This window comes from Corylus avellana, chromosome 6 (assembly GCF_965113065.1).
Source record: "Corylus avellana chromosome 6, dhCorAvel1.hap1.2, whole genome shotgun sequence".
Lineage (NCBI taxonomy): Eukaryota > Viridiplantae > Streptophyta > Magnoliopsida > Fagales > Betulaceae > Corylus > Corylus avellana.
This window is the reverse complement of record NC_142495.1, coordinates 27,414,187-27,441,605: the sequence shown is the minus strand read 5'-3', so window position 1 is coordinate 27,441,605 and position 27,419 is coordinate 27,414,187. Positions and strand designations below refer to the sequence as shown.

Below are 27,419 nucleotides of genomic sequence, written 5' to 3'. Positions count from 1 at the left end.
AAAAGTTTGCTTTATGTCATTTCAAAGTTTGAAAAGTAAACGACAGTTGAAAACTTGTTTCGTTGTTTATTAGTGTCGCCTGCAAATTGGCAGAGCGAGAGGAAATTGTTTTCTGGAAACGATATCCGAAAACAAAATTCTGTTTTCAGACACGGAGAGTATTTCCAATTCTGTTTCGTTCTAAAACGAAAATCTGCACTCGATCGAGGCAATACAAGCATTTTGCTTGAACAGAGTTGCGTGATTCAGCTTCTGCTAATCAAACTAACAGAAAATCAAAAGATGCGCTTTTTTAGAAAAAAATAATTTAATTTCCTTCCAATTTCTCAGCAGCCAAACAGATACCTAAGTCTCAAGATATTAAAACTAACGATCGAAACTCCTGCAGATTCGTGTTCGCTGCGAATGCGATAGTGGCCGTGTACTCTCTCTTCGAACTGGTAGCCTCTGTTTGGGAAATCTCCAGAGGAGCCACTCTGTTCCCCGAAATCCTTCAGGTCTGGTTCGACTTCGGCCACGACCAGGTCCAAACCCTAACCCTCTTTTTCTCTCTCTGATATTTCTTTTTTATTTTTTTATTTTGTTAATTTTACAAAGGAATTATGAACCAGTGTTCCTGGGCTGTGATCCTCTAGGTGTTCGCGTACCTGCTACTGTCGGCGAACTCGGCGGGAACAGCGATGGAAAAGGCGCTAAAAGGAACGGACACGTGTACGGCCACGAACGCATTCTGCATCCAGTCGGACATCTCGATTGCCTTGGGATTCGCCGGGTTTCTGTTCCTAGGGTTTTCGTCTCTGCTTTCGGGGTTTCGGGTCGTCAGTTTCATTATCAACGGCTCACGTTTTCACCTATGAAGGACGAGATGAGATTGGGGAATATTTGAGTGTTAATCTATACTATGTGATTTGATATGATATATTGATATGATATGATGCGGAGTGTGTGCGCGTGTACCTCATCTGTGTATACGAGAGGTGTATCCAATTGAGTAATGCTAACTCGGTTTTATATTTATATTTATATTTTTTATTTTTTGGGTACCTAAAGTTTTATACTAATTTGTTTTGTGCTGCTAGAATAAAGGGTTTGATGAAGGGAAAATGCTTGGATACTTCGACTTCGGCCACAATTTTTTTGATAAATCAATTAAAAAATTAAGCAATAAAATTTGAAAGGTAAATTTAATTGTTTAGTAATTAAAAATTTTCGATTAGGGGAATAAAATTCAATTCTAAATAGTGCTCCTTTACCAAGTTCAAATCGTTACTCGACTTCAAATGTAGAGAGAAATCCTATAAATGGGAGAGTGACGGAGATGGAATAAAGGCTAATATGGCAATCGATTTTGATGTTGCCTCATCCCCTCAACTGCTTCATAAGCAGGGATCAATTTTTGATGAAGATCATGCATTCCTTTTACTCCATAAGGATCTCCAGAGTTTTATTATCTTTGCTAGATTACTAAAATGTATGAAGAAATTTTTTTTTTATACTTAGGGAGATTCCCGACTTTTTTTATGGCAAAAAAAATAGTTTACTCTATTACTTGAGAAATATAGAAGTCTGGATACTTATTTTGCAAACGGATACAGCGCAACAAGTGTGAACAAAGGAAAGTGGAAAGAGGTAAGAATGACGCCTTAGGTCCTTAGGTCGGACTTAATACAATCATACTTCTTTAAGAAAAAAAAAACACAAAAAACAAAAAACAAAAAAGGTAAAACACATGCATGTACATACAAAATGCAAGCTAGGTTGTCACGTTAGTAATTGAAGAAGCGTGGTATCCCAATTTGTGTCATATGTGCATAGGAACAATGGAACATAATTGAAGAATGATTGAGATTAATTAAGTTCTTTTATAAGTAATATTGGTAAAAGAATTTACTTAAGAGTAATGCTAGAAACCACACTTTTATCCCACTATTATCTCACTCTACTAATGTGGCAGTGCCAATCAACGATTGGATTGGCCCCCGTTTAAAATAAATAAATAAATAAATGAGCAATGCTACATACAACACGCTTTTCTCATTGGGCTAATGTAGCAAATTCCATCGGCCTTTGTTTTTTTTTTAAAAAAAAAAAATAATAATAATAAATGATTGATCCAAGAACTTATGTACAATGTCACATCAGCCTGATGGGATGAAAGTGTAATATGTAACAATACCTAAAATAAAAATAAAAATCTAAAAGTTGATTAGCAGATAAATGTGGTTAATGCATAACTCTTTACCCAATGTTGCACGGCATGATGACTATAAGGGTCATTTCCACATTACCTCACCAGCCTTGCCCTCAAACATAGTACAAAAAGGAAAAACGATAGCTGAAATAATTGGCAAACACTATTAACTTGGTCATACTTGATCACCCCAAACAATACTGACGTGATTCAGATATCATTTTAACTTTCAAAGGTACCAATAATTGGGTTTGCATATGAAGATGAGTCAGATGACAAATGATAAAAGGATATTAGCAAAAACTGTAGTTAGATCAAACCTGCATAATAGTTATGAAAACAAAATTGGCATGATAAGAGGTATCTTTCACTAATTTTTCTGGAAAATTGCTTCTAGTATATCCTGAATGACGCCTAGTTTTCAGTTGCCTTCATACTTTGGATCAGCCATCACATAATGATACGCAATCACCAGAACATAAATAAAAACACCAAGAAAACTAGCAAAAAACCCAAGGTCTTGATCATCAACCATCTGCAGGAACACAAACAAAATTGCAGCTTTTCAACACAGTAGTTCATGGCTTTCTGTTTTCAAATCAAAACAGAAGTATATTATAACCTAAAAATCCAATCATTCATTTCATGCATAGTAATCAACTCAAGTTTTGGTCCAAATGTATAAGAGAAAGAGAAATGCTTCAGTATAATATAATGCCCACATTTTGCCAATTTTTAGTGATGTGGCAGATGGACAATCACATGAAAAGGAGGATTCAAATTTGAAATTTGAATTTCAATCATCTCTCCCCATCAAACAAGTCACTAAATGTAACGACCTAGGGAAAAGCGCTAGCCATATCTGCGCTATCACCCCCAAAAAGACTAGTCAATTTGGAATTTCCCTAGAATTCATTATAAAGCTCAGTTTCACCTAGTAACTAGGCAATGTGGGACTTAGCACCCATGACTTATCTCTATAAACCACCCACTTTATGTGGGCTTCTTCTCATCTTCCCAATATGGGATCGGGGTGTTACAAACTCCCCCTCTTAAACTCCTGACGTCCTCGTCAGGTCCACGTCATGCAGTGCTCCAATACCACATGACCTGGCGTTACTAGGTGGCTCTGATACCACTTGTAACGACCTAGGGAAAAGCGCTAGCCATATCTGCGCTATCACCCCCAAAAAGACTAGTCAATTTGGAGTTTCCCTAGAATTCATTATAAAGCCCAGTTTCACCTAGTAACTAGGTAATGTGGGACTTAGCACCCATGACTTATCTCTATAAACCACCCACTTTATGTGGGCTTCTTCTCATCTTCCCAATATGGGATCGGAGTGTTACACTAAATATAGGCTAAATGTGGACATTATATTGCACTGTAGCATACCTCTAAGAAAAAAGTTGTGGATAGATCTTTTTTTTAAAAAGATAGGCAATGATAATATTAAAACGCACAAAAAGGGTGCAACTGAAGTACAAGGGTGGTATGCAAGAAGAAATCACCCAAAAAAGAAAGGGAAAACAAAAAACAAAAAAGAGCATATAGATAATTGTTTCTCTGTTTTAATAAAGCTCATTTTAGCTACCAAAAACAAAGGGAAAGCATGGGTAACCAAGACAAACAATGTGATGCTCTTTCCTATTCATACGAGGAGCACACAAGCAAGAACCAAAACAACAATCCATGCAACACAAAGAGTGCAAGAGTCACGTTCATATCTTCAGTCGAAAAATCTCCAACTTAATTATTTTCTATCCATTAAGAAGATAAGAGGGGGAAGCCTCTGATGCCCAACATCATGATTACTACCTGAATTGTATTTGGGTACAATGATGAACTATTACTAGAGAACAATGAATGACCAGAAGGTTCATCATCTCATTCATCAGAAGATACAAAATTCTTATGGAAAACATAACAAATTCTTGTTGGTGAAGGCAAGCTGTGATCAAGTAAGACCCCACAACAGCTTTTCCATCCAAGCATATTGAAAGAGACAAGGTAGAAATCTAATGAAAATAACCAAGAACCTGTCCGCCCACACCCCTTTTAATAGCCTCTTCGTGATCCAGAACACCATCTGGGATTGTGATTACAGCATAGCCCCACTGACAAGTTGGAAGCATACACACTCTAGTTTTCAATATCCCTTGCCTTGATATCCTGCCTACAAGTGAGAGCCCGGCAGTCATTAATCCTGCCTTGTAGTTGAACTGTTATCCTCCCCACCCTATGTGGATCATAAAACCAGAAAATCCTTGATGTAGCCTCTATCTTTCATGATCTTAAGAAAAGAAGACATGACTGTGGAGATGGGATTCAACACCACCATTGGTTTTCCCTGAAATTGATCCACCATCAGCGCGTTTTCACTGAAATGGAGAACAATGAATGAGGATAGCATGCCCACTATCCCATCAAAAGGAAACCTTCAACTACTCGACTTGATGAACACCTGACCTTAAAACCCTTAAGCCCTTCATGTCTATTCTAGCAACAATAACACCAAAACCACTTCGTTTCAGTACCTTCATGTTGTGTCAATCTCTATTGACGAATCTTAAATCTGCTTTCTATAGCATTTAGAAGAACATCTATTGAATATAACTATAAACTAAAAAACCAAAATCATTTCTCAAACAGATCCCCATATCATAGAAAAAATGAATTAAAAAACACAAAAACAAAGATAGATGAATTTAAAAAATAAAATAAAATAAAATAAAAAGGGAAGCGATCGCAGTGGGAATCGAACCCACGACCTTTAGATTCGGAGTCTAACGCGATATCCACTCCGCTATGCGATCACGCGTCCTTCTATTTCCCAATGTGATTCCTATTATATCAAAGACGTCTCCAACCCCAAGCGAGAAACAAAAAGAACGGACAAATTGGCTAGAATTCTTGCTTCGGTAACAAAGAAAAGCAGAACATCATTCGCAGGAACACAGCAAAACACAAAATAAAAAATAAAAATAAAAATCATATATTCGTCAATCAAATATATATAAATACATACATATATATATATATATATATATGATCCCCACAATCTACAGAGAGAGATCCCCACAATCTAAAGAGAGAGAGAGAGAGAGTACCTTTTGGTAGATCAGCTGCGAAGACGCCAAGGGCAGTAACCAGTAATCGGAGACGAAGACAAATTTGTCGCTGTAGCTTTGACGCAAATTCCCCACGCGGGACAATAGTTATTTTGTTTGTGCCCCAAGGTTGTTGGCACATGGGCCAAGGCCCATTACAAGATTATGTAATGCACCAATCCATATGGTCGGCGCCCATTTTGCTCAGGTCGACCCAAAGATTAGAAGTTTAGAACATCACTAGGCCCAAAAAACAATTTTTTTGGTGCTAAGATCAACGAAAACTTTTTTTTTTTTTTTTTAACATGTTTTCACGAGAATAGGAATGAGAACATTCGCTTCATTAAGCATGGTCTCAGTCAACAATATATATAGAGAGGGAATCTTAGCTTATAGTGAGCAGAGGCAAATGAGAGAGCTGAGAAATATGAAATAAACCCAAAAAGGCAAATTAAATGTGGCTGCTGGGATTCGAGCCCAGGTCTCCACGGCCACAACGTGGAATTCTTACCACTAAACTACAGCCACAACTTGTTTTATTAGTGTAATTCAATATTTAATTATGTTTTATCTCCTTTCGATGCTTTCATTTCTTATCGGAATAATCTCTAATCATGTGTCTAAAGAAAAGTGCAACGATCTACAAAAAAAAAAAAAAAAAAAAAAAAAGAAAGTGCATCGAGTCTTGTAGAGTGAAAAATTGCTCCAACATCACAGATCGAAACAAAAAAAAAAATTCAGAACCAAGGATTACACATCACAGAACTCATCTGCAGCTGTCAACAATTCCACATAATTTCTATCTCTTCTTCTTCTTCTGTATCAATATGTCTTCCAGTGACTTCTGATTATACTTAAATAGCAGTATAGCATTACTCATAAATTATTCACAACATAAGCAATAATGCTTGTCCATATTAGACAATAACTACAGCAAAATGTTAGATTTATATATCAAGAAGTTAATCTATTCGAGCTATTTTTTAAACCAACTTTGCATAATCTGTTGGAGGTGCTATCATCACTGATTCACTATCCTCTAAAATTCAATGTAAATTCTCAAAATTGTTTAGGAAATTACCAACATGACATGTTTTCCTCAATCAAGTTGTTGGATACACAAGATCAAATAATTGAGCTTAAGCTAACAACTTGGATTTGGTCTCCTTTCCTATATTTGGTCGAGTTTTTTTTAGCCGGAATACAACGATTACAAACAAATTTTGTATAAAAAATTTTACAAACTGATGTGGTACAACATGAGTAGATATAAGATAAAATCAAATTTTAAAAAACTTAATCATGTTGTGCCATATTAGTTTGTACAAATTTTTCTATAAAATTAGTTGGTAAGCTTAGCCCTTCCTTTTCTTTTTTATTTTTTTTTTATTTTTTTTATTTTTTTTAAAGATGCATAGCATTTTGAGAATATCCCTTCTCTAGATGGGAAAACATGCAAGTCAAACGTGATGAGTCCTATCCAACGCGGCGGATTATTGTGATTCGTAGACTGTCATAGACCTTCAATGTACCAATCTAACTTTTTCAATACATGAGCTGTGTCTGAGGTGGCGGATAATTCTCTAACGTAAGCTTAGGAGTAATTTTGTTTTAACCTCTAATTTGCAGAAGGTATCAGATACGTCCCAGCCCATCAAAACGTATATTGCCTCAACCAATCAAGACTCAAGATGAAGACGGTCAGAACTCTGCCACTCGAGTTGACATTATAATAAATTAAAAAAAAAAAAACCTTGACTGTATAGTTAACCATACGAAGATTATCCAGCATTAATTAGAAGATACAATTTTTGATAAATCTGATATAAAATTAGAGGATTTGTGTTGAGAAGTCTAACTCGTTTAATTAAATTGGTAGAATTAGGATCGACCTATATAATTTTATACTCATATCTTAACACGATGAGACTAACTCCGATATGCAAACACGAATTGCCACTTCTAATATTAATAGACAAAACAATTTCAAACTTTGAAATTATCTATCGCGCTAAGGTTCGTTTAAGTTTGCGATTTCAAAAAGTACGATTTAAAAATAATATTTTTAAAATGTGCAATTTATAAATATGATTTTTAAAAACGCAGTTAAAGCATTTGGCAAAATTATAGTTATATATTTAAAATTGTGTGTTTTCAAAAAATCACCTTCTTACTTATGAATTGAAAATTGCGATTTTTAAAAAATGCAATACCAAACAGTCAATTTTTTGCAATTTGGTTTAAAATCACATTTTTGTCTATGAAAATAACAATGCCAAACATACACTTAATGCTATGTCCGTCAAAAATTTAAACTTGACCAACATTAATAGGAACAACTTTTTTTTTTTTTTTTTTTTTTTGGCCTATTCAAATAAGGGAAAGAGGAAATGAGAAAGGTATACAAATGAAGGTCTCTCTCACTCTTAATCCGATGGAAGGAAAGAAAATGAAAATAAGCATGAATACTTTCAAACACATTATAAGAAGCAATCTATTTACAACATAGTGTATTTGCTTTCAATAAGCCTTGGGGTGTACGGGTCCAAACTTCAAGGGACAGCAGCTAAGTTATACCAGACTTTAAAATGAGCTTAGAACTGGATCATATTTGAATAATATTTTTGTTTTTTTATTTTTTTATAGAGAAAAATGTCCATCAAATACAACTAACTAGATCATCTTCAATTCAAATGAACCAGAGAGAATCCTAATAACTTAACCATAGCAACTCGACTTCAAACGAAAGACTGGATTCATAATTGTGCCCTAGCGAATAAACTTGTTTCTAGCTAACCAAATGTTGTCCATAGTAACTAAAGATGAGCTCAAAAAATAAATTGACTTCTCGTAATTGTAGGAAATCCAAGTGATTTCGATCTATAGTTAATCTTTACAAAAATCATGTTATGTTTAATTAATCCACGAATAAAATCTGGAAAATTTAAGTTATCTATCACCTAAATACGAGGTCCATAAAAGAAATTTAAAGTCAAACCAAAACGAACAACCTCGGAATCAGCTTCTTTATTTCTGGTAATCAACAATTAAGAATTTGTTTCCGCTTACTTTATATCCACTCATCCGTAGGCAACCTAGGTGACATTAGATGCTGAGTTGGACGAGATTTATTGGGTAATTGATCAGATTAAGTATGCGGAGAAGTCTAGTGGAGCTAAACCGCGGGTAAACCTCCACTAGGGATAAAATTGCATGTGAACGCGGTCAGCCAATGACGTGGCGGGCAGTGATTGATAAACAGTACAAACCGGATTGAAAGACTTCCGAGTTCCGTGTAAAGATCTGGATGTTGGATGAGCAACGTGCTGTTCGGTTACGAGTGAAACACAAGCTCTGCGTGGTTGAAGTATATAAATAACAACTCTATGCAATTGGCATAAAAACCTTAAAATCCCTCACTTTCAACTGACAAAGAAGAAAAGCCTCGGATTTCGATCTCTCATAGGTAATTAACCCATAATCAACATTTAGCTCTTTAATCACTGTTTGTATTTTTTTATGTATTTTTTATTATTTTATTTTTTTGGGGGGGTGGGTTGGGATTTTTATCTGTCTCTTTGTTTTGGCACATTGAGAGTGAGATTCAGATCTGAAAATCGTTAGGTGTGGGGTTCTGGTTTCGTTAGTGAGAAGCTTTCATTGCTCTCTACTTTTCGTGTTTTTGAAGAATTCTTCGTCTTCTCTCTCTCTTCAGTGGGTACAGTTTGGTAGCACATTTTTTACTTTCGATTGGTGGTATTCCATTCATTATATAAAGCCATCATCTTTCAGTTGCACACATCAAAAACTAAATTAGTCTTCAGAAAAATTTCACAAGGTGATTAGTAGATTTTCTTTTCTTTTCTTTTTTTTTTGATGTTGCTGGTCTAACTCTATAGGATATTAGGACATGAATTCGTTATAGAATTTGAGTATGTGGGTCGGTTTGACTAGAGTTAAATGAGTGTAGAATTTGTGGGTTTATGCGAATTTGATGGTAAATTGAGAGTTTTGACTGTCTTGGGCCTCAGGATTTCAAGAAGAATCTGACAGTAATGGCCAAGGAATCTTCAAATGGAGACAGCCATGGAGCTGTAAAACCACCACCAAGCCCATCCCCCTTAAGAAATTCCAAATTTTTTCAGGTAATAATGGTGATTTTATATCGTGTTACTATATTTTTTAAATTTTGGATAATTATGAGCTTTCAGTAAATATTTACCTCGTTGGCACTGTCTGAAGCAAATTTCTTTCAGAATGGTCATAAAATGGTACCTCATATGTTATATGATCTAAATGATGTTCTCTCCTTTGATGGCAGTCCAATATGAGAATTTTGGTCACTGGAGGAGCTGGATTCATTGGTTCTCACCTCGTGGACAGGTTGATGCAAAATGAAAAGAATGAGGTAAGCATTTCTGGTACCATTTTATTGTGTTTTTATTTTTCTCCTTTTTTTGATCATTAAGATCTGGATGTAAGACTTGCCCAGCAGCACCTGATCTGCTGCCCACAACTATTTACAATGATAATCCCAACCAATCCTAGATTTCTTTATTAAAAAAAAAAAATTGTCACGGGATTCTTACACCTCGGCATTGTGGGATGAAAATTTGGTTTCTAGCATTACTCTTACATAGAAATGAGTAATGCTAAATACTATATATTTTTGTCCTACAATTGGCACTCCAAATCAACCATTGGATCTTTCTTTTATTTAACAAAGATTAATCAAAGGTTTTTAGTTGGTAGTGTTACATCAACCTTATTGGATGAATGTTTGATAGAATTATAGTATATAGCATTTCTCTATAGAAATACTAGAAATGTTGGGAGTGTTCTTAAATTTTTCTCCCCCCAATTTTACTCAGGTGATTGTTGCGGATAACTACTTCACTGGCTCGAAGGACAACCTAAAGAAATGGATTGGCCATCCAAGATTTGAGCTTATTCGTCATGGTATAGTGTCCCTAATTTTTTTCATATGTTAAGCAGTGGACAACCAACATCTAAACATGTACTTTTCACTCAGTATTAAGATAGCATTTGTATTTTTCACTCAGTATTTTTCATATGTTAATAGCATTTGTATAAGTTCCCACTTAAGTTAAAAATAGACAAAGTTGAATAGGATGGGAAGCTTAACAGACGTGTGTGATGGTTAAAGTGAAAAGTGTTGCATCACATTTTCATATAACCCGATAAATTAGATAAGAATTACAGTGGTAAGCAATAGGTTAGTAGTGAAAAGAACAGATGAAATATAAGCTAAATTCGTGGCAACTGAGAAGTAGCTTGGTGCAGGTGATTCTTATAGGATTGTGTTCTGAATTTTCCTTTTAATTTTTTCTTTTGAACTTTTTGTATATTTTATTAGTTTTTTGTAACAATTGCAGTTCCAGAAATCTGAAATGAGCTTCTAATCTGTTATAATCTTATGGATCATATTTGTACCATCTCATATTCCCCCAATTTCAACTCATCATGCCATTAATTTTCTCCTGTTGGTGTTCCTATTATTAAAGTTCTGAGTTTATTTTCTGGCAGATGTCACTGAGCCATTGCTAGTAGAGGTTGATCAAATATATCATCTTGCTTGCCCTGCTTCTCCAATCTTCTACAAATACAATCCTGTGAAGGTGTGTATATCTGTAGGAGCATTCAAGAATAGAAGTCGCCAGAGACCCTTAAATTTGTATTTCATGCAGCTTCCCCCCGCCCCCTTTTCTCTTCCTCTTTCTTTCTTTCCATTTCTCTAGAAAGGTCTTTTTTTTTTCCAATGAGTTCTGATTTACTGTGAATACCACTGATATTGGGAATAGAGTAATTGTCTGACTTGTAAGCATTTGATACTTGACAGACAATTAAAACAAATGTGATTGGTACATTGAATATGCTGGGACTTGCAAAGCGAGTAGGAGCAAGGTCTGAACAACTATTTCATCTCGTTGATATAGTCATTTACAAATGTTTTCTTGTCTTACTCAAGATATGACAATGGACATGCAGGATTTTGCTTACATCAACTTCAGAGGTGTATGGAGATCCTCTTGTGCATCCCCAGGAGGAGAGCTATTGGGGAAATGTTAACCCAATTGGTTTGTTTACCATTCTTCTAACTGAGTTATTAATCATTGCGTATCTGGACTTTTTAAGGCCTTTTTTCAACTTAAAGAAATTGTGCCAACTTGTTGCATATTTCAATTATCTTACTTGTGTGTTTGCATAAATGCACAGGAGTTCGGAGTTGTTATGATGAGGGAAAGCGAGTAGCTGAAACTTTGATGTTTGATTATCATAGGCAGCATGGGATTGGTAATAATCTATTTTACATCTTTTTTCCCCTCTCTTTGCTATATAAGTTTACAAAAACTATATTTTTGACAGTGATGTCTTGCCTGCATTATTTCAATGTAAATTCTGATTGTAATGTATTTGTAATGGTCCAATGACAGAGATTCGGATTGCTAGAATCTTTAACACCTATGGACCCCGCATGAATATCGATGATGGGCGTGTTGTCAGTAATTTCATAGCCCAGGCAATCCGGTAATTTCGTTAGAGCATTAACAGCATCTTGTAAACCTTACTAACATTTTATTAAGTTTTTTGGATCAAGATTGCCTAGAATTCCTAGGGTATTTTACCGAGTAGATTTCTTCAAATATAAACTGTTGTTTTCAAATTAAATTGTTTAAATTTTGCCGCATCAGCAATTATCACTTCCAAAATCTGGATAAATATTGAATTGTTAAAAGTGATAACTGCAAACATGGCAAAATCTCAACCATTTAATTTGAAAATAATGGTCAAGATTTAGAGAAATCTACTCGGTAGAATACCGGAGGAATTCTAAGTAATCCTAATCCATTTCCTCCCATCCCCGTTCCCTTCTCTTTTTCTCCATTTCCCGTGGATCCTTTTGCATCTCCATTTTTTGCCCAAGAACTTTTGATTGATGTTCTTTACTTTGTCCAGTGGTGAGCCATTGACTGTTCAAGCACCTGGAACCCAAACAAGGAGTTTCTGTTATGTCTCTGACATGGTATGCAAGAGCTTCCTATTTGGATCGCATTTCTGTGGTGGGTTTAATTAGAGTACCAAGTGGGTCTTGGTTTTATTATTGACCCAAAAAACTTTGTTTCTAATGTTGAAGGTTGATGGCCTCATTCGACTTATGGAAGGAGACAACACCGGGCCCATCAATATAGGGAACCCAGGTTATTTATACAAGATCTGTTAATTCGTTTCCATTAGCTGTTGCTCCTGCTTTGAAATTCTTTTATTGCCAATATTAACTTAGTTTTTTCTGTCTTTTAAGGTGAATTTACAATGCTCGAACTTGCAGAGACTGTTAAGGAGGTCGGTTTTCTTTTTTTCTTCTCTACCCGCTTCCCGTTTGCTTGACCCAAAAACAAATTATTGTACAGGCTTTTTGTGTGCAACCATGACACCATGAGACATAAATTAAGTACAAATTTAGAAAACATGGAAACTTAAATGGTTTATTATGTGACCCGCAGCTGATCAATCCTTCTGTGGAGATCGCAATGGTGGAGAACACACCAGATGATCCTCGCCAGAGAAAGCCAAATATCACAAAAGCAAACGAGCTGCTAGGATGGGAACCAAAGGTCAAGCTGCGTGATGGCCTTCCCCTCATGGAGGAGGATTTCAGGACTAGGCTTGCAGTCCCCGCAAAGAAGTAAAACTCGATTTATAGCATAAAGCTGCTAAAGCTATAAGAGTGCAGGCGCATTTATTTGCCGGTCATATGAGCAGGATTGTTTGAGAAAAATGCTTGACATTCGGCTTTTTTCCCTTGCATCCATCCCCTATCTTTCTCTATTCTTATACATATAATGCACAATAAAATGGTATTTGCCTCTTATTTCGTAATGTAGTTTCTTGAAGAACCTCAATTTGGGCTTTTGGACGGTATTTTACTTCATATTAAGGAAGAAGAAGCTTTCTTTTGCTTCTTTGGTTTTTGGTTAAGTGAGTTATATTTACCAGACTGCTTCTTCTTCTTGTTTGGTAAACAAATGGTCAATGGTACATTGGAGAGGGAGGGAGGGGGCATAAACATCTAAATGGATACCAACCTTTTCCCCCACTTCAGAAAAATATATCTAACTCTGAGTTGGCATTGTCTTCAAGTCATGGTAATTATTTAATATTGTGGTTTTTTCTGTAAGTACATTAATATTGTGGTTTTAGGAATGAGGTTAAAGGGTTTTAAGGATTTGGGTTTAAGCTCTTTTAGGGTATTATGATTAGGGTAAAGATAAAGATAAAACTGAATGGGATAACATTATCATGTTATAATTGGCTTTCTGCTCACATAGAACTGCAGATGATGTACTGAAGCAATTTATTCGAGATGTCTAAAGCATTATATTTCAAAATTATTGCCAAAAAAAGGTAATAGAACTCTTACAATTGACAATTAATTATTTTTATTTCAAAAAAGAAACAAAAAAAAAAAAAAAAAGAAGAAAAAAAAAAAGAAGAGGAAATCTGTCGTCAGGAAAAGGCGATAATTTATGCATTCTTCCCTAAGCCTCTGCAACCCCTTGAGCCTGAGGTGCCCTGTCCTTGCTTTTCGCTTCCTTCGTAGCTGGTTCACCCCCATCTTCATCTTCCATTCGGTTTTCAATCCTCGCAAAGACTGGTTTTGGTTGAGCCATAATCTGACCACCCTTTAGCCCACCCCACTTTGTCTCACTCTACATAGCAATAACTTTAGATTAGTTGTTAATTAAATGGGTGGATATGATGCATCAACTACACATGTAATGTCAAAATGTGTGCGTGTGAGAAAGCGCACACGTGAAAGAGAGAGAGAGAGAGAGACCCATGTTACAGTGTCAAACTGGTCCTTGGAGAAGCCGAGCTGTCCATATATTCTCCAACATAAGCTTGGTGCAACTGGGGATAGTGCAATTGCTATAATCCTTAATGCTTCCAATATAATCACAAGGTCCTGCTCCAACAACAAGAATAATCTTTTGACATTAAGGTATTGGCAATCAATAACAATAGAACAACTTAAATAACGAAAATCAATATGTACGAGGTCCAATAAAAATCAAGTACAAAATCTGGTCACATATACTATGACAGATAGTTAATTGACCTATTCTGGTGGAGCAGCACTGGATTTTCACCACTGTTTTTGGATTAATCAGATGGCTTGAGTTTATTCAAGACTCAAATGCTCAACATCAACATGAATATAATACATATTACTTGTAGAAGCAAATTAAGCTAACAAATTTACATTAAGTGTGCATATGGAAAACCTTTGCAGCTGCCTCAGAAGCAGTGCCCCCTTGCTTAAAAAGAGACCATGGTGCACGCTCATCCATGTAGGAATTTCCAGCATTACCAATCTCTAGAATAGCCTCACAAGCTGATGATAATGAGAGTTGTTCATAATGGACCCGAGTTTTTTCAACCTATAAAAGTAAAGAGTGGGAAAGTCAGAAAGCCTGGGATAAAAGGTTGAAAGCAGTTAATCACAGACAATGGTCCCTAAAACCAAACAAAAAGAGAATGTTTTCCAGAAGAGATCCCCCTGGGCATGTGTCACCAAGAGTGCAAAGAAAAGGTGGGAAACGGATACTCATTTGAAAGTGAGGAATCGAAATTCCACGCTTGATCTCATTGATACATATAGATAATACCTTTCAATTAGAAACTTCAGTCATTTATGAGAAATTATATGCAGGAAGATATGAAGTTAAGATACAGATAGACATGAATATCAACATCCGAATCCAATATTGCATGCGAGAGAACTCCACACCTTCACCATTGTTCCAAGCTCCTTTCAGCCAAAATTTTATTTTTCTACCACTGGCAAAAAGGGTCAACAGTCAAGCCTAAAAACTTCATTCACGTCTCTGTTTGTATGGAGGGTACCAATATCAGTACAAAAAATCTAAGTCTATTAGAAGTTTCAGCCATTACAATCAGCAATGCAAAGTTGTGGTTCATCTCCTCAGAAGGGGGGGAAAAGCTACATGGGACGAGGAAGATTACAAACACAGAAAGAAGCATCAGGAAAAAGTTGGCATCAATATCTTATACACTATAAGCGGAATGTTAAAACAAAAGAAAAGCTGGTGGCAGTGGATTAGTTTGCTATGTCAAAAATTCAGAATATTCTGTCAGGGTGCTGAGCAGCTGCCATGTCAAGGGGACCCACCAGGTCAAGAAATGCAGCAGTCTCAAAAGTTTATTCATGGTTTAAAGATTAAAGTCTACTAAACTAATGCAATACTTGGATGACCCATGATATTGTAAATTTCACATAAATCTTACCAACTTCTCCACAGTGTCCTGGAATGGATTTCCTTTAGCTGCAATAATCGAATCAACCACCAAAGTTGATTGGCAGTTCTTTTTTAGAAGTCCGAGAGTACGGTTAAGAAGATTTCCTGCAAGGAATATAATTATCTTAGCTTGACAATTCAAATAAGTATAAAGCAACCCTAGTGATCAGCAGAGAGTGTTTTTAAGAAGCCAGAGTCGATATACCAATTGTATTGGCAAGGTGTGCATTGACAATATTGATGAAACGGTCTTCTGAATAGTCCCCATCATTACCAAATTCCACCTCCCTGAGAAAGAAGTACCTGATTGCATCAGGCCCAAATTTATGAACCAGATCATTTGGTTCAAGTGTATTTCCTAGTGACTTCCCCATCTTCATGCCATCCTATAATTTTAAAAATAAAAAGCATTGCTGCATGAAATGAAATTAGGTATATGATGCAAATGTAAATCTAACATATCTAGTATATGTGGTAGTAACTTCATCCTTTTGACACAGAATTTCCCGCAAAATTTATAACTTTTTCTAATCCAAGCACTACCTCATTCAGATTAGATGTTTATTATCAAAAGCACTCCTGTCCCAAATACAAAGATCCTATCATGAGTCCCTCTAGTTCTTTTAATATATATTTTGACACCCATATTACCATGAATTACTAACTACAACCTCACCTCGTATCTACAATTCTAGTTCCCAGCAAATCCACTAAATATTTCCATGCCATCTTATATATGGGATGTAAAAGTTCCTATGAAACAAAATTTAAAGGCAAAGAAGTAACTCCGCAGGCATGAGACTCTAGGTTAAACAGTCCAGTTACTTGTGCTAAGATTTTAAAACCAATAGCTCCTTAGGAAGATGCAGCACGAGGAGAAATTATATGTATAGCTGTAGAGGGGAAAAAATGAAATGTACGATGGGTTCAAATACCTTTGTCAAAAATCCATGGCCAAACACCATCTTAGGAAGGCTTAGTCCTGCAGACATTAGCATAGCTGGCCAGTAAACCGCATGGAAGCGCAAAATATCCTGCGTAAGTATAACAAAAATAAGTATACTAATGCTGAACTCTTTATACTATCGAAAAAGGAGAATGGAAACCACCCATTAGAATTGGAAGTAAACAAGAATAAGAATATATGTGTACAAGGCTCCTGACTACAACAAAAGGAAAAGGAAAGGCACTCAGAAAAGAAAAGCCACATAAGTCTAACAACACAAGACACACAGAAAAATAAAACAAACAAAATCACCATGACCAACATCCGGAGACCTCTCCATGTCTAGGAAATTTGCATGGGTATAGCACCTAATACATACATATCACAGAAAAGTGAGATTTTCCACCCATGATTCAACCAGCGATATATCCATACGTGCAAATGATGTGCACTGCATCATCTGCCAGATATAACTCATTGATGCAAAGAACATTAATGAAAGTGATACACCCTGCCCCTGCATCAATTATACCTCATAGCCAAAAGAAATTGTGCCACAATACTATGATGCCATATTTCACAGCATCCATGATTCTACTGCTCAAATATGCCACTTACAAGGAATCCCAATCAAATCCTGGAGAGATGCTTTTGTGCCAGAACACTGGATGAATTACAGGTGTCACGTCTTGGGTCTTAGTGATTAATACAAAAATGATTAACTTAGTAGAGATATTAGGTGGTCAACAACACAGACTTTCCGAATAAGCATCTTCAAAGGGAATGTGACACAATAAAGTACATTCCAAAGACAGAGAGGTAGAAACTGGTAATGCATCAACTGACATTACTAACATGGAAAACAAGTACATTTTGGTGGCAATATGTAATTGTCATGTCAATTAAATCTACAAAACCTTCACAAAAGAGTAAATATACTTATAGGAAAAATATACATCTTAAACACATAGAAGATGATATACCTTCCCAATCAAGTGTAGTGATGCAGGCCAACCTGAAGAAACAGCACTTTGTAAATTAGATTGCCCTTTGTCCTGAGATAGTGCTGATATATAACTGCTCAACAGGAAAAAGTACTCAATAGATGTTCATAAAGAAAGATTTCACCAAAAGAACATTACCACCCAAATACGTAGAGTATCTGGTGACATATAAAGCAGAGGCCTTGATACTTTTTAATTTACAAACAGATATTTTCATAAGTTGGCAGCGAATTGATGTCAGCTACATGTTTACAGTAGAGAGACAAAACACACACACACAAATTTATCGTACAAATTAGGAACTTACAAGCTTAGAAAATAACATGATTCCAAATTAGAAAAGAAAAAGAACTTTACCCTAATAAAGCATCAAACCACACGTATATGGTTTGCTTATTGTCATTAGGAACTGGGATGCCCCAATCCACTGATGCTCGGGAAATGGAAAAGTCTCTTAGACCACTTTTCATCCAGCTTTGCACCTTGAAGAAATTTTATAAGAAAAATTGATCATAGAAGTAAGTGATATCTATAGAAAAATCCACAGAGCAAAAAACAAAATACATTTGTGTAAAGTTTCAACTATAAATTGTAGATAGAGAGGGTGAAAGAGAGAGGAAGACTTTGTTTAAATTCATAAAACATTCCCCCGACCCATGTGGGTAGCATGATCAACTCTTAACAACAGAAGCACCATCAACACAAACATTTCACCAAGAAATATTTTGCCATAAAACTTATTTAAGATGCACAAAACTTATTTAAGGAATATATTAGCAATCATGACATAATATCTTGAATGGTAAGTACAAGAAAATACATTTCCTCAACAATAAAATTATAGTTCTCTCCTGTATCTCTAATTATAGAATAGTTGTTACATACTTAATCAATAGTATATAGACAATCTGCCAATTAGCAAGCTTACAATATTTTCAATCAGCATGTTCACGATCTTGGCAGGAAAACTACTCATTCTGAAAGCAACAATTTTTGCATTAATTATGCTAAAGCTCGATGAAGAGTATATAAGACACTAGCCTAAATTTAACAAAATTCCCCATTAGCTTACCTCATTTAAACGAAATGAAGGCTGCACAAAATTTGGATTCTCTGTCAAAGTTTCTTCCAATAATTTTTGATATTTTGATAGAGCAAAGAAGTAATTATCCTCTTTCCGCAGAACGCATGGCTTCAGGTGCATAGGGCAACAGTTGTTATCAAGCAATTCTTTCTCATCCTGCATATTCACAGAGCTAATGATAATACACAGCTGAACTACAGAAACGCAAAGCTACTCTAGAACAAAAAGACCAAAATAACTACATAAATGTATACATCCAAGCAATACAGATGTTAAACAGAAAATGAAAATCAGCGAGAACCTAAAACCAGGGAATTCCACATAATGAGTTGATTCCAAGGTGATTTTCCAAACAAAGATCAGCCAAAGAAAGCACACTTAATTTTTATCGAATGATCAACAACAAATGAAGCAATAACCCCAACTAATCCAGAATGTTGTAAATAATAAAGACAATAAGCATATAATGAAAATTAAATTAAGATAAGGTCCCTACATCCACAGTTACAACTTCAGCTGAAATACTACCTTGTACTCCTCACAGTTGACACAATAAAGTCCTTCGTAGTCGGCCCGGTAAATATCACCATTGGCAAGAACCCGTGAGTAAAATTCCTTCACTATTGCTTCATGCTTGGGATCAGTTGTCCGAATGAACTTATCATAAGAAATGTCTAGCTGCAGGAAGCAAATAAATAACAAAGGCAAAATGTTAAAACGTGCACAGCAATTTGAACATTCAACAACTCCATTACGGAACACCGAAAGTAAATTGCAATGGTGGGTTAACATTACATCTTTCCAGAGACTCTTATACGCTTGTGAAATGACATCGCAATGTTCACTTGGGTTGGAACCCTGTGCAGCAGCAGCAGTGGCAATTTTCTCCCCATGCTCATCTGTCCCAGTAATGAATACAACCTTCTTTCCTAACAGCCTCTGCCACAAGACATAGCCCATAAGAATTTACCTTCTACATCCTATAATCGCTCAAAAACAGAAAATTACAATAGTGCACACTTTTCGCTGATTTGCTTGTAGAAAAGCGAAAAACGTTACATATATGTATCAAGTGTTTTCAAATCAAATAAAAGAAATTTATTAGATTTTACTCCTCATTACCACAGTATAATCTGCAACCTTAAACCATTCAGTGCAGAATGGACACAGGCTGACCTTCGAACATGTATTTTATTTTAGTGTTAGCATAACATTGCTTCCCAAATCATGAAAAATATGAAAAATAAAGATAAAAACACAAATTCAGAGCAACTTAGAGCTAAACCTTTGTGCTATTTTGACACCTGGTGACAAGAAGCTGCACTAAATCTAAACATTAAATTTGTTTGTACCTCTTAATTTCATACATATTGCAACCAGTCACAATTACTTCCACAAAAATCGCATCCAAAATCAAGATTTTCAAAACCCCATTACGTTGAAAATATTATTTTTGGCCAGAAAGGAAAAATAAAAAAGACATAGACAATATGAAGCAAAAGGGAACCTGAAATCGGGCAACGGCGTCGGCGGCAATGGTGGTGTATGCGCTGCCCATGTGGGGAGGGGCATTCACGTAGTAAAGCGGAGTTGTTATAACAAAGGGCTCGCCACCATCTTGCACCCCGCTGGCGCTGGCGCTTGCGCTTGTGCAGGACAAAGCTCTCTTTGCTGAAGAAGAAGAAGATAAGAACAGGGGGTTTCGGCGAAAATGGAGACGGGGCTTCACTTTGTGACTCAATGGATGATGTAAAGGGTTTAAGAGCCACAGAGTATTCTGTATCGACTGGTTTATTCTCGCTGCCATTTTCTTTTCCTGTGAAAAGGTCGAAACAGTAGCGTTTCCCTGTTGAGAGTGTCTATTCTATCTCCTCTCCGGGAACCAGGTAGCGGAGTGGGTGTTGATAGGACGCGGATGAAGGGCGCTGTTTGGGTGGAAGAGAATCATAATCCAGCCACACCGCACCACGACTTGCTAAATTTACAACTTTAGGATTTTTCGTTAAATTACTAAATTTTATCATCTTACCAATAATATTTTGTGACAAAAGTCCTAAATTTGCTTGAATTATTGGCATTGGTCGGGTGATTTATAAAGGCATTTATAGGGCTACATTAGTTTTTTATTAGGTAAATTTAAGCTACTAGGATGACTCTAATTATAATCGACAGAAATTTCTTGAAAATTTCTTCGACCTTCTCTAATAAGTATCAATTAGTGTTATCACTCACATGTTTTCTTTAATATTTTAACAGTCATTTATTGTCATTCCACTAATATAGAAACTCAAACATTAATTTTTTAAAAACTCAAAGAGTAAAGTCCACTTAACCCTCTCAAATTATCACTCAAATGACAATCTACCCTCAAACTATTAATTATGACAATTTACCCACCAAACTATCAAAACAATGACAATGTACCCCATGCTAATAAAATGACAAAATTACCCCTATAGAATTTTCAATAAGACAAAAATACCCTTAAAATTTGAAAGAAAAAAAAAATTTAGTATTTTTGTTTTTATTTTATTAAGGGTAATGTTGTTATTTTGTTAAAATTATGGGTACATTGTCATTATTTTGGTAGTCTGAGGAGTAAATTGTCGCAATTGATAGTTTGAGGGGTAAATTGTCATTGGGGTGATAGTTTAAAGGAGTTAAGTGGACTTTAGCAAAACTCAAAAATGTTGAATGACACTTGTCACTTATTAGAGTATGTTGAAGAAAATTTCCTGAAAATTTGTTATATATATATTGAAGGTATTGACCTAACGATAAAGTTTAGAGCATTAACACTCAACACAACAAATTTCATTTCAATTTTAATTAAAAAATCACATTTTTCTGTTTTACCTACTCATTTGCTTAGAGCATCAACATTTTACTCTTCATTTTAATTATATATTTTCACATTTCAAAGTTATGTGCATATCTTATCATAAATACAATTTTTTAAAAAAAAATAAAAATAAAAATAAATTGGTGATCAGCTATATAGTAACTCATCAAATTTTGGTGCTAAAGTAGCTAGTTAGCAGATGAGTGCTACACATCCCAAATTTTCATTCCAAATTATGCGTCACTATTTCATGAGATTTATTATTTTGAGAAGTATGTTACAAACTCATAAAATGGTGATACATCATTTAAGAATAATTTTTGAAAAGAAAGTGTTAGAATATCTAACATTTCCCTTGAAGAAATTAATGGGAGAAAGAAAGGTCACGTTCTTGCTCATCCTAGTTTAGGAAGCACCTTGATGAGATTTGTAACGCTCCAACTTTAAAATAAGCCTTTGATTTTCCACGTAGTGCTGCGTAACACTTCTAGCACTTTGATAAATTTTATCTTTTTCTTTTTAAAACTACAGACTCACCTCAAATCATTGCTTCCACTGAAAACACACATTCATATATACCTTATAATGTTATTACAACCTTACAACCATAGTCAATATATACAACAAAAGCAGCCATAAAGTAGTAGACAAAATAACTAAAACAAACTTAAGGTAAAAAGTGAAGGCTTTTTAACAGTCTTATAGACAATTAAAAGTCCATACAGGTCCTCATCGACTGCCTCCTCAAGGACAATAAGGACATCTGCAAAAAAAAATATAAGAGATTTATTCAATAATTATGACACAAGTCACACAATCCATTGAATTTCACACAATATTACTTGTGATCACCTATGTAATTATATGATTAACATAATAAACTTGAACTTCAATCAGTTTGTTTAGATAAAAAATCAGCTTATCAAAATCTAGATGCTGATCAAATCAATAACAAATTAAAATATAAATATAATTAATCCCCATATACGTACATGGCCATCAAAATGCATGCATGATGATATATATAGCTAGGACGATTTTTGAAATTTACGAGCCTAGCTTTGATGGCGGATTACGAAAGTAGGGGATTTGATACGTACTTCTTCTTGTGCCTCTGCACGAACTGAGATTTCTTTGCGTCCTCCTCTGCAAATGATTTCGCCGCAGAATCGATTAAATCAAGTAAAATTAAACCATTAGCTAAAGAGCAAGGCCTGGAGAGAGAGAGAGTACCAGTGAGGCTAAGAGTGTACGTATTTGGTGATGATAGCGCCGGTGGTGGCGAAGCCGGCGAGCGACGGCCAGTTCCGGTTCCACTCGCGCTTGAAGAACACGGGCCACGGATCAAACTTCCTCATTTTCTCGGGGTTTTACTTTCTTCTTCTCTGATCAAATTTATTTCCAGTCAAACTGAAGTAGGGTCTTTCTACACTTTTCTGTCGGAAGAACCGAAGAATTGAGGTGTTGGTGCTGAAATGTCAGAAATGACCCAGGTGTCCTCGTAATCCAGGTTGAAAGTTGAAACTGGGGCTCCGTCAGATTCTCAACAACTTTCTCGTCATTTTTCTTACATTTAAATATTCAAACTATTTTTTGCTTTCCTATGTTAAAATACACCACAATAGCTTCCCTTAATCATTCTCTATATCATTAAAATATTTATATATTTTAATTATATTATATATATATATATATATATATATATATATATGAGAGGAGAGATGAGAGAGAATTGTGAGACATGAGAATAGAGAAAAAAGAGAATCATTTTTTATTTATTTTAATAATCATAAGGATTACAATAGTGGAACTCAATGTTTTGGGTTCCACTGAAGTAATCATAATGTTTATGATTCATTTAGAGAGTCTATTGTGAGATTTTTTTGCGATTTTTTGGACATATTCTGCTCGAAATGCTCTAAAGCCGCTTGTTTCTTGCCTTACCATATTAAGGGTACGCTATAGCCTTTGGCTCCATTTGAGATGACGGTTTTAATAAGTGTAATTTTAAAATTGTTACATTTTTAAAATTGTAAAGGCGTTTGATAAAACATGTTAAAAATTATTTTTTTAATCAAATATTTGTTATATAAAATCGTGATTTTAGTTTAAATTCATGTCTTTTCAAATAAGGACTCTCTAACCTGCTTATAGAAATTACATTTTTTTTTTCTATTTTAAATTAAGTGCTTTTTAAACCGCAATGCTAAATACCTTAGGTTTTGCAATATATTTTAAAAACACAGATTATTCTTGGAAAATCGCAATCCCAAATGCACCCTTAATATTCGATTCTGCAATCGATTTATTGCTTTCCTATCATTATTTTGATTTTTTTTTTCAAAAAAAAAAAATGGTTGGGAGATGATCAGTAGGAGAATATATATATATATAGGCTAATTACATTCAAGTTATTCAACACAATTAGAGCACTCACATTGGTTTATGTATATTTTTATGTAAAATGGCTGCTAATTAAAACTCATTTTATCTAGTTTAGTTAATGAGTTTTAAAAGACACATCCGATTATCTATTTATTTTTTTTATCAATATCATTTAATTTAATTTTTTTATAAGAATTGTATTTTTTCTAAAGATCCTATTTTTCAACTTTTGGGAGAAAATAGATGTGGAGAGAAAAATAGTATGAGACAATTTTGGAAAAAGAGAGGTGTGGAAGAGAAATAGTAACATAAAATTTTGGGGAAAAAAAGGATGTATAGAGAGAAATAGTATATTAATGAGATGGATGTGTGAATAGTATCTCCTACATGCAGCCGTGAATTTTCACAAATGCAAAAAAATTGTATTTTGCATTTGAGATGCATAATCCAATATAAAGAGTTTTTTAGTGTATTGTTTATCTATTTTAGATAAAAATAAGAAATGGCTAAGCCATTGTGAGTGCCATTTTCATGCTCTAGCAATATTCCTTCTAAAACCAAACTTTTCTCAAACTAATATATTATTTCCTTTTATTATTTTATTGTGAAGAGTTAGAATAGATATTCTGTTGAGGAAAAAAAAAAAAAAAAGTTGCATTTGAGATTTTGAGTGGCTAAAATGAAAATGCTCTAAGTGGAAATGCAAACTTCTACTTCCCCACTTTGATTTTATTTAATAATTGCAGTCTTGGAGAAAACCCAAACCGACCCATTTTGCTCAAATTATTATTATATTTTGATTGGGGTTTGAGAGAAAGTATCTTAATTCTTAATATCATTTGAACTAATGTAATTACGCTTTAGCAAAAGATTATAATGCATTAAGCAACAAAGACGAGCTAAAAAAAGGCAATCAATTGAATATCCATATCCATAAATTAAAAGAAAAACAATTAACACAAGATATTATGTAAAACCAAAACATCCTAAATATGCCGAGGATTATTAATCGGAGGCTTATGGTGACTTTCCAACTCGAAAGAAAGGTTCATTGAATACACCACCTCCATCGTCTACAAAGGCAAAAGTACGTTCCAATCCATCGCTTGTACAGATCAATTAAGGAACTTGATCTTTATTTGAGTTGGAAGGCAAAGGTGCAGCACTGATCACTTCCTTTTCTACATCTTGAAAATGGGTTATAGATTTACTGATCCTGTTTAGATGTGGCAGCGGGAGTTGTAACGTCGGAGGTTGTGGGACACCAATTGAGTTCCAATAAGCTTGCTGCAGGGCTGCACCAGTCGAGTTGCAAATAAAAGTTCCAGTAAATTCATCTTTTTGAATATGGGTTTTAGATGCCCTGCTTGCATAGAAACTTTGTTGTTGTAACGGCGGAAGTTGTTCAATCCGTCGGAACTGCTGCGGGCCACCATTTGAGTTGCAAGGAAAAGATGTGGGAAGTTGTTCTTCAACCTGTTGGGACTGGGACTGCTGCGGGGCACCATTGGAGTTGCAAGGAAAAGATGTGGGAGGCTGTTCTTCAACCTGTTGGGACTGGGACTGCTGCGGGGCACCATTGGAGTTGCAAGGCAAAGATGGGATCGCTTCCTCTTCTTCCACATCTTCAACACATTCCTCTCCCTCTTCTTGCCCTTCCGCATTTTTAGATTTATTTGCATGTACTCTCCTATAGATCCTGCATAATACCCATTCGTCTAACTAGATAATACAACAAAATTCGGTGATGGTCAGTTTGAGAATTATGAAATTTGAAAAAAAAAATAAAAAAAATAAAAAAAAAGAAAGTTACAATTTTTTTTTTTAAAAAAAAAAAAACTACATACTATCATGTCATTTTCGCCCCTTCTGATTCGAGGAGGAGGATTGTTGAGTCTATATTCCTGCATAATCCAGTCGGTCTTCTCACCCTTTGGACTCTTTTGACCCTTTGGAGGTTTTCCTTCGTAGAAAACCAGTGACTTCTTAAACCCAATAATACTGTTGTTTTCAGTATCTATAATTTCCTTGTTAGCTCCAGTAGCCTTCCAGAACCCATTCCCAGCTTTTCGATCTGGACGGGTTCCATTGGGATACTTTCGAGTTGTTGGACTAAAAATGTACAAATCCTTCTGTCCATATCGTTGGTACGTTTCTTCAATAACAAACGGACGGAAATGTCATTTATGCAAAACATAAATATTAAATCATTGGTTATTCTTAATTTGAATAATAACCTGCAAGAGAGTTGGGATTATAAAGAGAGAGTTTAACGTCGATGATACGGTTGGGTGGCAGGAGCTGGTTATGAAGCTTGGGCTTCAAGTAATTCAGAAATAGCTCTTTGTCATTGGGGTAGAACCTATACCCAGCCGGAAGACCTTTGAGGTACGCATGATCATACTCTCGCTGCTTTCGCTTTCTCATGACTTCAGTCTCCATGCTAAGTGGACTCGATTTCTGTGAGTTAGAAACGTGCATAGTGAAGAATTGTATTTGGAGATAATAAAATATGATCATAAGAGAATATATAAGCACTAGAGTTGTAATCGGTGAAGATTAATTCCAGTAGTTTGATTTCTAGTTTATTATCCCTTTTAAAATCTGATAAGATTTGTTTAGATTTGAAAATAAAAGATTATCCCCGGCCTACCCATTTTGCTCAAAAAAAAAAAAAAAAAAATTATCCCCTCTAGATTAAGGCTCATTTTTTTCGGGATATTTGTGTGCATTTATTAGCTTCCTAACTATCTAATCTTTTAGGATACAAACAAACAAAACTTGAAATCAAATTTTTTATATGCTGAGGATCGTAGTTTAACTGCCAAATCATCATTTCATTAACTGATTTGATATCTATATTAACGAAAAATTCTCTCGTTTGATTATGATGCTCAAAAACTAATATTATAGCATCCCACTTATGATTTATGTGAAGTAATTAGAATTGGATTTTTTATGCGTTTATATAAAGGCCTATTGAAAAAACAACGATCAACTCTCATTTTATTAGCATGCAAATTGTCACCGTTCAATGGTTAAAACTTAAAGGCAATGATTGGCATTTTGTGCTTAATTCCACTGCTTTAAAATACCTTTGTGTTTAATAATCATATTCGTTTAGGATTGCGTTTAAGAAATAGATTTTTTAAGTCAAAAAACGCTTTTGAGCAAAAGTTTCATTTTTAAACTTTTGACAAAAGTGCGTTTTAATCATTTTTACGCTTTTTGAACCCTTAAAAGCGCTTTTAATTTTTTTACCAAACGAATACTTTTTTAGTATTAAACGCACTTTTAGGCAATTCAAACGTAATCACAAACACGCCCTTAGACATGCAAAATTTAAAGTGTCACTAAGGTTAATCTTAAAACGGAGTGTTACATTGGATTCCTGTCAAAATTTGCTCAGTAAATTTTTAATTAATTGATGTGGTTTTCAATCACATATGAATAATAGCATCAAGTTGTTAAAAAATTATTAATATGGCATTCCTTTAAAAAAAAAAAAAACACTAA

The 27,419-nt window shown here is 35.0% G+C and overlaps 3 protein-coding genes, 2 non-coding genes and 3 pseudogenes across 12 annotated transcripts in view; 2 read left to right on the top strand and 6 right to left on the bottom strand.

Moving 5' to 3' along the window:
- Positions 1-1,043, top strand: part of LOC132187780 (CASP-like protein 4C2) — a 2,069-nt gene extending 1,026 nt beyond the window's left edge. The window contains exons 3-4 of the mRNA XM_059602215.2: positions 389-524; positions 636-1,043. Coding sequence (XP_059458198.2) covers positions 389-524; positions 636-857 — 358 coding nt within the window. The 3' untranslated portion in view covers positions 858-1,043. The remainder of the gene's footprint in view (positions 1-388; positions 525-635) is intronic.
- A 1,329-nt stretch (positions 1,044-2,372) lies between these two features.
- Positions 2,373-5,385, bottom strand: LOC148585123 (dolichyl-diphosphooligosaccharide--protein glycosyltransferase subunit 4A pseudogene; annotated as a pseudogene). 2 transcript variants are annotated; one of them, XR_015912687.1, is made up of 2 exons: positions 5,303-5,385; positions 2,373-2,726 (listed from the first exon to the last, which is right to left on the bottom strand). The product of XR_015912687.1 is annotated as a dolichyl-diphosphooligosaccharide--protein glycosyltransferase subunit 4A pseudogene, transcript variant X1 (transcript). The 2 variants fall into 2 exon arrangements; XR_015912688.1 differs by having other exon boundaries at positions 2,373-2,779; positions 5,303-5,372.
- LOC132187510 (small ribosomal subunit protein uS8my pseudogene) lies at positions 3,936-5,369 on the bottom strand (annotated as a pseudogene). The gene is made up of 2 exons (XR_015912686.1): positions 5,303-5,369; positions 3,936-4,686 (listed from the first exon to the last, which is right to left on the bottom strand). The product of XR_015912686.1 is annotated as a small ribosomal subunit protein uS8my pseudogene (transcript).
- TRNAR-CCG (transfer RNA arginine (anticodon CCG)) lies at positions 4,936-5,008 on the bottom strand. The gene has a single exon. It is a non-coding gene; the product is annotated as a tRNA-Arg (tRNA).
- Positions 5,386-5,758: 373 nt separating the features above from the next.
- TRNAH-GUG (transfer RNA histidin (anticodon GUG)) lies at positions 5,759-5,830 on the bottom strand. The gene has a single exon. It is a non-coding gene; the product is annotated as a tRNA-His (tRNA).
- A 2,766-nt stretch (positions 5,831-8,596) lies between these two features.
- LOC132186799 (UDP-glucuronic acid decarboxylase 6) lies at positions 8,597-13,300 on the top strand. 3 transcript variants are annotated; one of them, XM_059600861.2, is made up of 13 exons: positions 8,597-8,768; positions 9,334-9,447; positions 9,624-9,710; positions 10,174-10,261; positions 10,850-10,941; positions 11,163-11,227; positions 11,312-11,400; positions 11,540-11,617; positions 11,758-11,851; positions 12,281-12,347; positions 12,459-12,522; positions 12,624-12,664; positions 12,826-13,300. In XM_059600861.2, exons 2-13 carry the CDS (start codon positions 9,358-9,360, stop codon positions 13,009-13,011), a joined length of 1,041 nt encoding a protein of 346 aa, XP_059456844.1. In that variant the 5' UTR covers positions 8,597-8,768; positions 9,334-9,357; the 3' UTR covers positions 13,012-13,300. The 3 variants fall into 3 exon arrangements, with proteins under 3 accessions (XP_059456844.1, XP_059456846.1, XP_059456845.1); XM_059600863.2 differs by lacking the exon at positions 8,597-8,768 and adding an exon at positions 8,878-8,948; XM_059600862.2 differs by lacking the exon at positions 8,597-8,768 and adding an exon at positions 8,976-9,140.
- A 383-nt stretch (positions 13,301-13,683) lies between these two features.
- Positions 13,684-20,640, bottom strand: OVA1 (methionyl-tRNA synthetase / methionine-tRNA ligase / MetRS (cpMetRS)). 2 transcript variants are annotated; one of them, XM_059601983.2, is made up of 12 exons: positions 20,184-20,639; positions 19,472-19,615; positions 19,205-19,354; positions 18,665-18,832; positions 17,950-18,074; positions 17,572-17,665; positions 16,578-16,676; positions 15,848-16,028; positions 15,632-15,747; positions 14,608-14,763; positions 14,160-14,288; positions 13,684-14,031 (listed from the first exon to the last, which is right to left on the bottom strand). In XM_059601983.2, exons 1-12 carry the CDS (start codon positions 20,481-20,483, stop codon positions 13,861-13,863), a joined length of 1,833 nt encoding a protein of 610 aa, XP_059457966.2. In that variant the 5' UTR covers positions 20,484-20,639; the 3' UTR covers positions 13,684-13,860. The 2 variants fall into 2 exon arrangements, with proteins under 2 accessions (XP_059457966.2, XP_059457967.2); XM_059601984.2 differs by lacking the exon at positions 13,684-14,031 and having other exon boundaries at positions 14,198-14,288; positions 14,586-14,763; positions 20,184-20,640.
- Positions 20,641-22,191: 1,551 nt separating this feature from the next.
- Positions 22,192-22,883, bottom strand: LOC148585122 (ATP synthase small subunit 6, mitochondrial-like; annotated as a pseudogene). The gene is made up of 3 exons (XR_015912737.1): positions 22,752-22,883; positions 22,619-22,664; positions 22,192-22,281 (listed from the first exon to the last, which is right to left on the bottom strand). The product of XR_015912737.1 is annotated as an ATP synthase small subunit 6, mitochondrial-like (transcript).
- Between the last annotated feature and the right edge of the window lie 4,536 nt (positions 22,884-27,419).

Excerpts from the sequence above, each read along its gene's own strand:
- LOC132186799 (XM_059600861.2), top strand. The coding sequence starts at position 9,358 with ATGGCCAAGGAATCTTCAAATGGAGACAGCCATGGAGCTGTAAAACCA. Across the intron at positions 9,448-9,623 it reads GAAATTCCAAATTTTTTCAG|TCCAATATGAGAATTTTGGT; the intron begins GTAATAATGGTG and ends CTTTGATGGCAG. Across the intron at positions 12,523-12,623 it reads CATCAATATAGGGAACCCAG|GTGAATTTACAATGCTCGAA; the intron begins GTTATTTATACA and ends CTGTCTTTTAAG.
- OVA1 (XM_059601983.2), bottom strand. The coding sequence starts at position 20,483 with ATGGCAGCGAGAATAAACCAGTCGATACAGAATACTCTGTGGCTCTTA. Across the intron at positions 16,029-16,577 it reads GCCATGGATTTTTGACAAAG|GATGGCATGAAGATGGGGAA; the intron begins GTATTTGAACCC and ends TTAAAATTATAG. Across the intron at positions 15,748-15,847 it reads ACACCTTGCCAATACAATTG|GAAATCTTCTTAACCGTACT; the intron begins GTATATCGACTC and ends TATTCCTTGCAG.